The sequence below is a fragment of the Phymastichus coffea genome, unplaced genomic scaffold, assembly GCF_024137745.1.
Source record: "Phymastichus coffea isolate CEN01 unplaced genomic scaffold, Cenicafe_Pcof_1.1 PCOF00205, whole genome shotgun sequence".
Lineage (NCBI taxonomy): Eukaryota > Metazoa > Arthropoda > Insecta > Hymenoptera > Eulophidae > Phymastichus > Phymastichus coffea.
This window is the reverse complement of record NW_026707016.1, coordinates 50,375-65,647: the sequence shown is the minus strand read 5'-3', so window position 1 is coordinate 65,647 and position 15,273 is coordinate 50,375. Positions and strand designations below refer to the sequence as shown.

The 15,273-nt window shown below is 42.2% G+C and overlaps 1 protein-coding gene across 3 annotated transcripts in view; it reads right to left on the bottom strand.

Annotated features, from left to right (window-relative positions):
- LOC131673920 (transcription factor collier) overlaps window positions 1-13,504 on the bottom strand; it is a 59,122-nt gene extending 45,618 nt beyond the window's left edge. For all 3 annotated transcript variants that reach the window (XM_058952313.1, XM_058952312.1, XM_058952311.1), the window contains exons 1-4: window positions 12,828-13,504; window positions 6,646-6,799; window positions 4,892-4,955; window positions 2,065-2,120 (exon numbers count right to left, since the gene is read on the bottom strand). In XM_058952313.1, the coding sequence (XP_058808296.1) occupies window positions 2,065-2,120; window positions 4,892-4,955; window positions 6,646-6,799; window positions 12,828-12,898 (345 nt within the window). In that variant the 5' untranslated portion in view covers window positions 12,899-13,504. The remainder of the gene's footprint in view (window positions 1-2,064; window positions 2,121-4,891; window positions 4,956-6,645; window positions 6,800-12,827) is intronic.
- Between the last annotated feature and the right edge of the window lie 1,769 nt (window positions 13,505-15,273).

The window sequence follows — 15,273 nt, the reverse complement described above, 5'->3', positions numbered from 1 at the left end:
ATGAAATCCGTACGTCAGACTTGCGACTGAAAATTCAAATTTCTATGCTCAAAATTTCCGTCAATTCTATCTATGCCAAAAATTCACTTTATTTTTTTGAAATTTCCAAAAAAATAATTTAAAAATTTTGTTTTCCTAGTTTAGACTTTCCTCTTTTTCATAATCACCATAGTTTTTACAAAAATGTTTGTTCGATTCTTAAAAGCTTAATTGAGTTTTATTTATAATTTATGTGATATTGATGTAGTGATTACTTATCGACTTTTGTTTCTCGAGACTAATACTAGATTAATTTCATTTAAAATTATTTATAACTTCAAAATTCAATGAGGTATCAAGAAAAAAATTAAAATAAACAATTCGCTAACCTTTTGTTTTCTAAGAATGTATTTATGAATTACACAATAAAATAATTTAATAAATATATCGATTTATGGAATGCAGATGTATTTTTATATTTACGTGTACGTTCCTTTTTCTTCTACCTTTATAGTAACTGATTATTCAAAATTATTTATAAAAAATACATGAGTGCATGTTAGTTACACATATTTATGGGAGAATTTCGAAATGACTTAAAATATTTATAATTAAAAATTTGATTTATTTCCCGATATGAATTTTTCAAAAATTAAACTTGAAACCTTAATTCGTCTCACTACCAAGTTTTCTCTCTTTCAAACAAATAACAGACAAAAACGGCTAAAACATTGTGTTAGAGATTCATATCGCTGAAAATACAGAGTGCACACGGTGCATTGTAGTAGGTGCTAATGCGAAGTGCCCGCGGCACACAGCGCACACACACACACACACACACACACACACACAAAAAGGTGACTCGTCTCGTTCCCCTCCTCACTCGTACCACACGGTTATCGTGGCTTCGCGATCAACGCGTGTATTTGCGTTTGCTCGAAGGTTATGATCCTTCTTAGGCCGATATATATCTCTGGGCTCTCTCACTCCCTTTTTGGCGCGTGCCGCTTGAAAATCGTGGGAGAACGCCAGACTACAGATAATGTCGAGATTGTGACGTTCACGTTGATAAACAAATTAAGTATACATCTCGATATGCTTTTTTTTCTTCGGAATGTGTATAATATGGAGATTCGGCGGTTGATTTATGTATGTTAATGGGGAACTCATGATTTTAAAAAGCCGCAAGAATGTGTCAGATATTCGCAGGTGGCTCTTTTTTGAAGATTATCTGTGGGTGAAAAGTTTGATGTTTCCGTTACTCAGCGTATTATTTGTTCAGATTATTTTTTATTTATGCTTTAAGCCTTGGATTATCTCAAAACACCGACGTTGTTTGCTTTAACTAAAAGGAATAAAACAGATTTCAACTTTTTCTTTCAGTGCAGCAAAAATAAAATCAAACCGAACAAATCTTTAAAAATTTCTGGTAGAACATACATAACTCAATTATCTTAAAAAACTAAAACTTCATCCAGCTTGTACTTCAAAATACGAAGAATAAATAACAAAAAAAGAACAAAAAAAAGAGTGAGAGAGGAAAGCTCGCACAGGTCTGTAAAAAGAGTCAAGCTTGCATCGCAGCACGAGAGAGAGAGAAAGAGAGAGAGAGTACAACAGACAGGGTAGATTCGCCACGTGGCGCGCAGATAACGTATAGAGCGAGCGCGAGGGAGGGAGGGGGGGGGGTCTCTCGTGCGCGTAGGGTTGGAAATCAACCTCCCGGAAAATTAAACGCTTGTAGCGGCAACGATAACGGCGTCACACACAGCGTCGAAACAGCCGGAGGGCTTTTCGCGCATGCGCCCTTTAATGTCATACATACACGCGAAAAGAGGTACCGCAGCGTAGCGATGGTCGATCCTCCGCGTGGATGCTGATGTTGTTTACGTGTATAAATTAATTTTCGCGTAACACGGAGTTGATGGATGACGTTTGATATTTGTATACCCCATCTACTTCCTTTTGTTCGTCAAGTATCGTTATTATCCTGAGTGTTTTTCCTCGGGATATATAAAAGCTTGCGTCACTTTACACTTTATGCGCGCGCGAATGGATATTATAATAGTTAATTTGGAAGATTACCTGTTTCGTGACGGAGTCGATCAGTCTGACGAATATATCCTGCTCTTGTCTCACACCTGAAAAATGACAAACAACAAATTTCAATTAATTATCCAGATGACATGTTCTATTCGAGTTAAATCATCTTGATTTGTGTAACATTTTTTAGTAGCAGGACTATTTGTTTGGAAATGGTGCGCGTAATGTTTGCGCACAGTGAACTGTAAGCTAAGTATTCAGCTTATATATACGAGCGGCAGACAAGCGCATGCCAATAACTTAGCTATAAAATTGTAGAGGTGAAACTTGCTCTCACAGTGGCGCGTCGTCCGGAAGAAACGCACGGCACGCGCAAATAAAAAACTCAAGTAACTCATATACGGTCAATCAGAGAACCAACACTATACTCGTTTGCGGGACGGCATTCATCGCCAAAACGATACCACGCTGAGCGACCCAAAAACCTCTCCACGGCGGCGGTAGCGGCGACTTCTCTCTGAGATAAACTCTCTCGAGCAAAAAGCTGCATATTAAAAAACCCAGCGGCAGCAACCGACCGACCCGATCTTCCCGCCGCCGTCTTTTTATATACGCTTTGCTGCACTCCTTTTGACTCTTTAAGGCATTATAAGTTCGCGCTGCGGAAATCCGCAGCAGCACACGCGCGACCGCACGAGTGTTAATTTATCGTGCCTTTTGCCGATTTTTGTCCAGCCCTAATTGTCCGGCGCAATCTTTTTACAAGCCTGAAGGAGAGATAATTAAAATATCTGCGATTCCGTTGGTCAACTTTTTTTTCCTCTCTGTCACGAGGCGCGGCAAAGAAAAACGAGTTAGAAAGAGAGAGAGAGAGAGAGAGAGAGAGAGAGAGAGAGAGAAGGAGAGAGTCGTTTGAGCAATTAGTGACATTTATACATACTTTGTTGGCGCCGAGCCTATATACGTTTGGGTTCGCTGTGCTCATTTTTGAAATAGTCGACCACGAATGGCGCGCTCGAAATTTCATAACACGACCAAAAGTTTCTGACAATCATATTATAGTAAATTAATGAATTTTATCCTTCGTACAGCTGGAATTCTCACCTCGATAAATCAGTCTACACATATCCCAAGTTTCAGAATGGACAAAGTCCATCGTAATCCAGGTGGAAAGACTTAATAGTGCAGTAGCAGCAAAGTCGAGAACTTGTATCGCGCAAGTTTCAGCGAACCGCAGAGGCTTATACAGGGCTACGGATTATGATATTGCGCTCTCCCAGTTCGCGCACAAATTACCTTCGAGAAGGCTGATGGTCGCGGCTTAAAGGGTTTACCTTTGCGGCCGAGCCGCGTGACCGCGGAGGTGTCTGTGGTGGTGCCAGGCACAGTACCTCTCTTCCGTATAGATTGAATTTTACGTCCAAGTTCGCTTTACAGAGCTACAACTTGAAATTAGTGATATCGCGCTCGTGGGCTTTTGCTTGTTTGTTGCTCTGGTTTTCTCATTGATTCGTTATTATTCTACATATAACGATGTCCATCGATCGTCACGTTGGAATAAGGGTTTCTCAAAAAATTAAAATTCCTTTGGTAATCAGTTTGATAGCTTTGAAAGAGTAGCGCATTACTCGACGCATCGGTAAAAACGTCTCTATCGTCAGTTCGTTCGCCTCTACTTTGTCATTCGCTCGAATCCGCGTGGCGACGGCGGCGGTGGTCAGGGAAGCACGCCGAACTGGCAAAAAAGAGACTCGGCCCCGTACAACAAAAAGCTTACACTTGAAACCCAACATGGAGTGGATGCAGTATATATACAATGAATCGCTGGCTCGCTTATTATTTATAATTATGGCTTTTTACTCTTCTTCGCAAGTTATATTTGAGTCAATTACACGACGAGTCGAATGAAAACGTTGCAAGTCTAGAATAAAAATTCGACGATTAATTAGCTCTTGTGTGTGCGTGTGTGTGTGTGTGTGTCTACAGCGGACGATACGAGTTTCGTAATAATGCTTGTAAACGTCGCTTATTAAAGCTTGTGAGATTTAAAAGAGGCGCTTTTTCTGCTGTCGCGCTGACAGAAAGAGAAAAAAAACAAGCTTGCGGCAGTGACCGCAGTTAATCAGAGCAAATTAGAGCTGATCGCGGAATCGTTTAGTGAACTCGTTGAAAGGCAATTTCTTGCGATACTCACGACGAGAATTCATTTACAAAAATGGAAAGTCACGGCGACACCACCCCGAAACTACGCCGATGGAATAAATTATGACAGGTGCGACAGCGAGAAGAAAAAAAGAAATAAAAAAACTCGATCAAATATGTCTCTGTTGTGCGCTTTGACAATTCCGAAAATTCTCGGGAGTTTTTAGCCGACTGGCGCTGCCTGTGCGCTTTGCGGAATGTTGATGGCTCGCGACGTGTGACGCAAAGCGGGACATTCCGCGATCGATTCGCACGACGAGCCAGCTGGCGCACTCGCATGAAAGAGAGTTCTCGTTTTCTCTCTCTCTCTCTCTCTCTCTGTCTCTCGCTCTTGGATTTTTTCCTTTGGGGGCCGGGTTTTTAGGACGGGCTTTTGTGCTCGCGCTTTGCGGTAGGTCAAGTGTGTCGTCTTTCTATTTAGATCCTCGCTGATATTTTGTTTGCGCGAGCTTTCATTGCATGCACATTGAATATTATGAGCGGCGATGAAATTCCCGCGACGAACCCTTAATTTTGCCTAGTAGATGGCAATCAAAGCGTAACAATCCCCGCACACTGAAAGAACCTTTATACAATGTCAAATGATCGATTACGAAATTGGTTATGAATATCTATTTACGAAACGAGCTTCAAGGTGCAAGTCAGAATTTTTTCAGTAATCACTCACCGTTCGAGTACAGAAGCTGGAGTCGATACTGAATGCCGTTGTTGGTCTTCTGACCCTCGGACTCCTGCAACAAAAGTACGAAAAACGATCCTTTTAGAAATGCTCTTAAACAACGAAAGAATATGAAAGAAAATTCAGCCAATAAAATGTAGCCAACAACTTCCATCTCAATTAATTAATCCCTTTCCCTTTCGCTAAGTACTTTGCTCTCTTATACGGCAAGGTAAGGGGCCGGGGGGACAAATCGCGTCGCCTATCGAGCTAATAAAAGCGACGTGCTATATCAAGCTCTCTGATTAATTAGGGAACATTTACATTTACTATGCATGCATACACACACGAGGCAAATGGGACTTGCGGAGACATATGTATACATCGTGCGTCTAATTATTAATTTCTTGATGTGCCTCCTCCCCCTTCTCGACGCGCGAGCATCGCGTGCATAATTATGCTGACGAGTCGCATGCACGCGCGCAAGCTTGCATCCCTATATGACTGTACACGCTCATGGTGTAATGCATTTCGAGTGGGAAGCAATTTTTTTCCTGACACGTGAAACTCGTCGTTGCGATGTGCGTGTTGGATTGGCTCTCTTCGGCGTAGAGGCTCTTTAGTGCCTAACTTATCTGAGCTGCTGCTTGATTTCGAATGGATTTGGACTTTATTACAGAAATTAAATAATAGCTGGCTACTACATTACATTAAATAATGTTGTAATTTATGATCGGTAATCTTGAAAGTTCAAGCGATTTTGAATATTGGTGAGAAAATTTATACGAGAGACAGTACGGAATCGTTATACTCGAAATACCCTTCGAATTAAACAACAATACTCTCAAACATTCATGCATCTGTCAAAAGAGAGAGTGAGAGAGAGATAGAGAGACGGACAGAGCGGAGAAAAGAGGCGGAAAATAGCACCGACCAAAAAGAAGCAACAAGCGCGTAAGCGCGTCGGATTATAAGCCGACGGATATGAGTTTACAGCCGTGATAAGCGTTTTCAGCAAACTCGCGCTTTGGCTTGAATAATTGAGACGCTTGCAAAAATATGTAAATTTGTCGGCTTTTTCCCCTCTCCGGTATGTGCCTGAGAGTGAGGGGGCGGAGAGCTGCGCGATGTTACTCTCTTCCGTAGAATGGTCAAGAAGAGGGAAGCGTGGTGGGGAGAGGGAAGTGATGTATGTCCGTGGTGCATGACCCTAATTAATAGGGAGGCCACGCTCGCGATGCAACTGTCCGGGCTTGCGGTGAATTATACAGCGGAGAGAGACCCGACGAGCGCACACCGAGTGGATTACTTGGGGTGCCGAGGACTCGCTCTCGCTCTCTCTCTCTCATAGGGGGAAATGCAAACCAATGTTTCGTAAACATCGACACGTGCGGGAATTTGTTGCTGACTATTGTTAGTAATTACTGTTAAAATCATATCGTGGCTATTTTAATTGATATTGGATGATATTCGTTAAACTTTGGAATTTGAAGTAATCATATAAATAGGGCAGAAATTACAGCCTACGAAGATGGAGAATGTAAAAGTTGGATTGATTTAAGAATATTTGAATATTCAGTATTTTTTTGTGAATTTTTGATATTTATAATTTGTTATTATAAAATAAAAAATAAGAAAACGAGTCCAGGTGGTATTAAAAATAGGATTGCCAACATAAGTAGTCCATATGAACATAAGCTGGACAACTATTAACGAAAGTTTCAGTTGAAAATGATTGTAGAAAGCGGCAATTTAAAACTCACCTGATCCTTCTCGACGAAACCGACGAACATTGTTCGCTCGATTTCAATCGGCTGACCCGAGCGATCGTAGAGGGCGATAACGAAGTGGAAGAAGTTGCTTTTCCTCAGATTGCTTGGTGGCTGCTTCTCGAAGTGAGCTCTCCCGATAGCATTTCTGCAAAAAGAAAAAATCACAAATGGCGCATTTTGTTTAGCGTTTTTAAAAATCTTCGAATTTTATATAATTGAATAAAGCTTTTTAACAAAAACCGTACGTGTGTGTGTGTGTGTGTGTGTGTGTGTGTGTGTGTGTGTGTGTGTGTATATTACATACGGTAAGGGAAATGGATTTCTGAATTCCGAAACGTCGAAGATTTCTTCAGATCAGGTGCAAAATGAGGCAAGATAAACGGGTCAGTGCATGGGACGCAGGTGGCTCTCGCGATGCCTTAAAATCCCATTAAGGTCTCATGTGTTGAGATTAGACGGTCGATGCCGACGCTCTCTCGGACTCTCTCTTTCTCTGGCATCTTTGAGTAATGGCACGGAAAGTCTCCCTTTCCGAACTGACCCTTAACACCCCCGTCCTATTCTTCAAAGTACGTGTATATATATTTGCGAAAATTTCTTTTTCCTTCTCCCACCAGATGTTCATTGAAATTTGAGTGCCAATAGAATATAGGCACATGAAAATTGCTAGGACTTATTTTACAGCCTCTCTTTCCGCGATACGGAAATTGTCCATCGAGAACAAAAATGTTAAGCTACATTGTCCGACGCATGACCAAGCGTAAAAGTATACAATTAGCCCTACCGCATGAGCATATGAGACACAAAAGATGAAAATCGTGGCAGTAGGTTTTTCAGCGCCCGGAAAAATACCAGGAGACGCGGAAGCGCATCTCGTCGGAAATCTCTGGAGGCCAGCCATCGCTCATCTTCGGATCCACCGCAAAGATACATCGGGAATCGTAACCGGCGCGCACACGAGCGCGCATACATACACGGTATACGTATAGCTAGAGAAACAATTTGGCAACAATTTTTCAAAGTGTCAAAATAGCGTACCCACGGGACATTTCCGCCACCAGCATGATGGCGGTTATAGCCACGCCTTTTGAAAAGTCGCACGTTTGACGAGTCGTGAAAGGTTCGTACGTTTCCTTTTCTTCCTCCCTCCGACGTGATGATGAGTGTTCTTGGAAACTCGGCTTTTTGTGCGATTGCCAGTGAATTTTTTGGAGGTATCTCCATGATTTTAGCTTAGTCAGTTTACGGCTTCACCTCGTGACTTTAAATGCACGAAAAACAAAATAAATCTGTATTCTAAGAATGAACATTCTTTTATTATGTTAATTTATTGCGGTGGTTGGAAGTGTAGTTTTTTTACTATACGGAGCGATAGATCAAAGTATCACTTGGAATCCAAGGTTTGTTATAATTATAATTTTTGTATCACATAAAAAGCTTTAAATATGGTCTTTCAATAATCGTATATTGTCATTAATCTATGATTAATCAATGATTGATCTTCAAAATTTGTTTCAAAGTATACTGCAAGAATCTTATCAAATGCCAAACTAGAAATAAGATTAGCAACGTATGTATGAGTTTTTTTTTGTATGCATGAATTTCTATAATAAAATGTATCACTGATATATTTGCAAATTTACACGACAGACATACCCTTGGCACTCGGAACAAAAACCTCCAAAAGCATCAATCATATAATTTTCAGGTCAGCTCACCCAACTACGGTGCGACAATAAAGAGAGAGAGAGAGAGAGAGAAGCAACACACCACGAATTGCAGCATACCCAATCAGTCGTTTATTTACGAGAAAAACGATTGCGGCCGGAGCAATCGGAGATGCATACGCTGAAAATCGGATTATCGGTGGGCGCCGCGCGCAGTTGAAACAGAAAAAAAAGGCGCGTCGTGCGAAGCTGAAAATGAATAGCGGCAGTTTTGCGAGCGCATTTGCGAGAACAAACGATGCTATCGGCGCCGCGTTTGTCACGGGTGGGCGAGGTTGGCTCTGGCCAAATGCGCGTATAAGCTTGCCCCCCCCCCTCCTCCTCTTTCGCGAAAACATCGATTATTGCGACGTCGATATGTTTCTCTTAGCGGTGATCAATTTGCGTATTGTGCACGCGAGCAAACGAGAGGGGTGTAGCATGCCACGTACTCGTTCGCTCTTTTTTCTTCTCTTTTTTTTCGCTGAATTGATAAATTGTTGTTTGCGCGAGAGTCTGCTCGTTCTTTTCGTTTTTATTGCTAGTCTGTTTGATTTTGACGTTTATTGAGTTCATTCGACTGAACACAGAATTTCTTTTTTCTGTTTGCTGATCTGCTTATCATCCATTTTACGCTGACTTGATTAAGGCTATTTTTTTTTTATTAATATAGTTTTATTAAGTTATTTTTCAGCGGTTGACTGTGCATTAAAAAAAAATTAGCTTTTGCTACTTGTACTAAAACGAGTCTATTAAATTTAGCTATCGACTATCACAAAGCTTGATTCAAGTAAACAAAAGATTTTTTCATATTTTCGAAATTGTTAGCGATATTAAAATGAAAAATATGAAAATATTGAAGCACAAATGATTACAATAAATAAGCCAAACTATCTTTTTCCTCGCAGCGCTATAAAATTTGCAAAAAAAAGTATTAAGACATATCTCGAAAGCCTGTCTATAAAGTGGTGGCGGTAGCGTCGATGAAAAAAATATGACGAAAATAAAGTGCGAGACATACGAGGTGTAAGCAAGCGCGCGCGTCGAGAGCCGAAGGGTGGAAAATTCTCTCTCTCACTCTCTGGGCTGAGGAGGGATTTGATATAGTGTCGGTGTCGATAATTATCGGTGGCTGATTAACCGGCCAGCGGTTCGCGCCCCATAACTCTTGCCATCCGATTATTTCGGCCTTCCTCTACCTCTACCTTCTCTCTCTCTCTCTCACACACACATCCACGCGCGCAAACATAGTCCGCGCACAGCTATTCGTGTGACACGATCGACTCTCTCGCTCGCTTGTGCGCTTGCGTTTGATTAATTACCGCGATTAGATCATTAATTCCGTGTAATTAAACGGGCCATCGAAGCGCGAAGTAAATAATTGACGTGAAATTTTCTTTGGGCGCTGAAAATTTTACGCACACGCCAGCGTTTAATTGGGAAACTGTATGTACATGCACGTATAGAGCCAAAGTGGTTGCAAGCGCGCTTATCCAATATTCGCGTAATATTGCGCTTCGAGCCGTTTTCACCGGCAATTGAACTCCGAATAATAGTAATCGTGTACCCCAACCCCATCCCCCTTCCTTCCTTCCGCTACTACAGTACAGTTGCCGATACTGCTACGAGCTCGCTCGATTAAACGCCTATTTTTCGGAGCTCGTGCGCGCGAAATCGCAAGCTCGCGCGTTTTATTAAACTTTCTATCACTGTATTTATCTTTTTTCAAGTTTCTACTTCCAGAGGCTAAATATTTGTTAGAAATTGCGGATAGATTCGGAAAAACGAGCCGTTGTAGAAATTTATTTTTGAAAACCGTTAAAATGGGCATATCATTTAATTCGAAAATAAGAAGCGTCAATGGGACTTGAGCGAAAATTTAAAAAGTTGAATTAAATTGATCATAATTAAGGACCTAAAATAAAAGCTTATTTCAATTCCTTCTCATATAACCAGTGAAACCTTATAAATATTGAACGTAAAATGGAATGTGCACTGCACATGCATGATAGCTACCAACAGCGAAACGGTTTAGCAGGACGAGAGCGCGCCGCTCGACGTTGGTTGCTTGTTTGTCAGTTTGTGCACCGAAACGCGCGTATAGAGAGAGAGAGAGAGAGAGAACGCGACACCGAGGTGATAATTACGCGGCAGCGATCCTCTCGCGTTTATCGCACAATTTGCCACGTGCAACGGGTTTTGCAAGCTCGATAACCATGTTCGCACGGCGGCCCGACGACCGGCCTGTTGTATTTTCTTCCCCCTCTGCTTTTCATTTCGTTATCTTTTATGCGCGCGCCTGCATAAAAGTGGTTTTTATTAAACAGCCTATTAAGCTTTTAATTTTAGCTCGCAATATCGTTTTGCGCGCGATTGAGGAATCGCTTGGTGTCGTTCGTCGTAGAACGATAACGACGATGATGCGGCGCGATAAGCTTTACGATATGAGCAAAAGTACTCGAAAGTGAGTAAGTCGAGCGCAACAGCCGCAATAGCTTTCATTTCCAGTTGCCGTGAGGTTTCGCGACAGCTTTACGACCAATTTCAGCGAATAAAGCGCTATGGGTGCCCGCTCGGAAAGAAAGTCGCGATCCGCGCGGCCGCGCACGTCAATTTACATATGTAAAACGCGGAGAATCGAAAAATCTCGAGCGATATCTCCTGTTAACTCGCAGCGAGCGCGTGCTAACAATCGACTCGGTAAGTGCAGAGAAAGCGCATTCGCCGGGCCTCCGGACGACGACAACAGCGAAGCAATCGGTCGAGCAGAATCGCTATAAATCTGACCGGCGTTTGGACGACGCCGGTGTTACGGGCGCTAATGCACAGTCTATATTTATGTGGTAGGCTGGCGTGATTCATAGGCCACGTTCGCATAGCAGTAGAGCCGCAGCTTCGCGCGCAGATAATGAGCAATTTGTAATATATCCGAATATAATCCACTCGCTTGCGCGCCGTCTTGATTTACCGCCGTCAAAGTCTAATACGTATTAGATCCGCCGGCACGGATAGCTTGCATCTCCTCTTTCGCTTCTCTTGCTTTTTCGTACTTAACGGCTGCTTTAAAAGCTTCGCTGCGGAAACTCAGGCAAGAGTTTTAAAACGCTTCGGAAAGCTTTCGCAAGCTCGCGCCGAGCAAAAGACCCGGCTCCTTAAACTCCGTGTCAAAGTAAATTGTTTACTTTATCGCGCCGCGCTTTCACTCGGAGTTTCATATTCGCGCGAGCTTGTCCTTGCTAATTTTCCAAGGTGTCTACGATTCACTCGATTATTCATTTGAGATCGTATTTTTAAGCAGATCCGTGAAAAACCATTGGCATCTATAACATAATCATTAAATTAGCATATATATTGGCCATTTCTACATTTCCATAAAACACAAGCTTTCAAGAACTGTACACGACCAATTAGTAGCCACGAAACCAAACAACCCTTCTGAATTTGGTGCTTTTCAAACGCTCAGGCGAAGACGATTAAGTAAAAAAAAAAAGAAAAATAGTCGGGGGCACGCGCACGGAAAAGGCTTTTAATTCGCATCTAACAAAATGATTTTTCAAGGAGCAGATAGGGCTTTAAGCGGCGCCGCGATTAAAATTGCATCAGTTTGCGAAACCGCGCAACTCGCGTCTACGAGGCGGTTAGTTAGCTCGTGCGGAGTATATACGGTACGCGGATTAGCCGAGCGTACAGTCGAGTTCTCTCGCTGCTCCTCTTTCTCTCGCTCTCTTCTGCGCTGACGGACTCACTGTGCTCGCACACACATACGCGCGCCAGTAAACTCTCGCTTTATCGTCTCGCGACGCCGAGCTGCACGCTGCTTCGTCGGCCGAGTCACGCGCGCATCAAACTCTTACGTGTACTTGACCATTTGCCACTGTACTTTGCGCGAATAGAGCCCGCGTTCACCTTTTATTGGCTCGTTTTCAAGTTTCGTCATTCAATTGTCGAAGCTTTACCTTTTTTCTGGATTCACCGCCTCGTTCGTTACGGTTCATTTTATTTATTTATTCGACCGATTGTTTTGACAGAATAACCAACAGAGGGAGGTCATCCAATATTTAACAGTGAGTGGGGGAGACTCCAGATTTTTTAGCGCGTTAAAGAATTTATATTTTCAGCGAGAAACATTTTTTTTAGAGATCACTTAAAATTTTTCCCTAAAGTATATTACGAGCTATTAACACGATGATAATGAAATTCTGATGTTTCCAACGCTTAATAGGATCCCAAGAGGTTTGTTTTGGTTGAGTTTGAACTTGCACGTGTTCTGACGCTCAGAGTAAGCATCCGACGGACAGGTGACAAGTGCTCTCTCGTTATCTCGAGGTTCTTTTTGCGATGACACTGATGTATATACTTTCGACAATTTCACTGAACACTATTATGTTTATGGACGATTTTCCGCATCGGACTCTCGAAATTTTTTGACTAATACCGCAGACTTTCGCTCGTAATAAATGTACTTACGTTCCATTGTCGGCGATCGCCGGCTGTGGCCAAGCTCTGGGCACGGGTTCCTCCTTCAGTATCTGTCTCATATCCTGAGGAGCAAACACAAGCGGCGCCCTTGGATGATGATGTGGCGGAGGTGGCGGTGGCGCAACACTTGCCCCGTATAACTTTCGTCCCCAATGTCCTTCCAACTCGACGGGGCTGCCGGCACCAGCAGTCGTGCCAGTGCCACCACCAGCAGCACCGAGGCCCAGCCATGGTGACCCGCCAGCACCCACAATCGTGGAGCTGGGCAGGAGGCTATTCCACTCGTCGGAGCGCGTGGTGAGGCCGTATTAAAAACACTGTCCGCAAAGTGAGTATGAAACTGTGGACAACTACGTGAACACGCGCGAACGAACGAGCACTGCAGCCTCTGCGATCGCGCGCGCACGAACGAAACAGTGCTGACAACAACTTTTCAAGCAAACGTCATGCTTTGTTTTGCGAAAGCAAGAACCACGTGGATTTTGTGTTCGACTCTCTCTCTCTCTCTCTCTCTCCCTCTCGCAGTCCGTTGCTGTGTGCGGAGAGCAGTTCGAGAGCGTTTATCCCCCGAGTGTGTCGTTGGAGCTGCCGCGGCGGGCCGTTCAGAGAGTCCCCAGTCGCGCGTACGTCGCACAGCCACGGCACTCGCTTGTCGAATGTGTCACGGGCCGCCGCCGCCGCCACTGCCACCAAACGCAAGCGGCAGCACTCCCGTCGATCCCAGCGGGTATGCGCGCGCGCACCTTTCGCCACTGGCGACCTGCCCACTCGAGGGCGGAGTCCAGCCGCGGTCCCACGACCAATCCGCGAGGTGCTCGCCGTCCAATAGGACGCCAGGCCGAACGAAAGCGGGCGAATGACATTGTCGTGGGTGGGCGACGCTGGCGCCGCAGCGGGGACCTGTCGAACGTACCAGAGCGGCATTGCGGCTTTAGCCGTCGTGCGGGGATGTTGGGGCTTACACTCGCGCTCCAGCTCTCGTTGCCAACGAGGGATGCGGGGATGCATCGTTCGTTCAAACAGATTACATACATTCTTTTTTTTCTTTTTCGATAAGGAATTTAGAATTCGTTTTGTGGCGATTGTTTACTTCATGTGAAAAATGTTGTATAGGAAATTCCAAAATAATGTTTCACGTTTGGTACTACGATTGACCAGTGTCATTGTTAAGAACATTCATAATCGTCAATTTTTATTATCGGTCAAGGGGAATTTACGTTCACCAATAAAAAAATTTTTATAGAAGATGTTTACTTCTTCAAAGATAATTGTTTCGGGTATAATGAAAATTACGTTTGGATTAAATATTTTTACAAAATTTAGTTGCGAGTATACATTTTCTAATATGCATAGCTTAAACAAAGGAACTTGCCCTCCGGTTCACGTAAAAAATCAACCAATACCTCAAGGAGACTAACCCAAATAAATACCTAAGAATGTACTTAGAATGTAGATTAACATGGCCAGATTATGTTTGGATCAAGCAACAGCAACTTAAACTACCGTTGTGAAAATTTTACTGACTGAAAATTAATAATAAATTATTAATATATATATGCATTAATAAACCAATAGGGACTTACGGAATGCAATTATTTATTGAAAAATTTCAAAATAAAGCCCTGAGATCCATCGCAAATACACCGTAATTCATTACGAATGAGATATTAAGATAAGACATTAAGATGACAATCGTAAAAGATAAATAAAAGTTATATACAAAAAGTACACAAGTAGAATATTTGAACTACTAAATCGTTCGGTTCCATAGAAGACCTATATCATTACAAGATTCAACAAATATGAAACACTATATTTACAAATCTAATACTTGTATTATCTATTTATTTATACACATAATGTAAATATGTTGTGATAAAGGTACGCATCACTGAAGAAGGACCTGCATGTATAGTTTTATAAAATGTATTTATCGTTGTTTTTCTAAACAAATTGTTAACAAGAATTGTTGAAAAAAAGTAGGTTACTCTTGGTACCAACAAATATTAATTATTTTAGAATTTCCTAAAAAATTATATTTATTAGTATATCTTTGAATATTTCGTAAAATTTAAACTTTATTCAATTTAAAACTGTTACCGTCACCAAATGAGCAAAAGAAGCTTTTCCAGGTTTCTTATTAAAGAAATGAATTAGTCAACTTGAAACAATTTCAGAGTATCCATAATAAATAAAGAAATCACCGAAAAGAGCTTTTTTTCTTAAATCGTCTTGGAAATCGAGGAAAGAAAATAATAACTGCGAGTAGAGTTTAACATTTTTTTTGCACAATGTAAAGGACAATTTTCACGAAAACAGCTCTTTATGGCCATTTGTTTACGTACAATGAATGTTCTGAAAAAGTTTCAAATTGACTTCTTGATTTGTTTACGAATAAAGTTGGAAAAACTTATTTTCCTCAGTCTGTAACGGC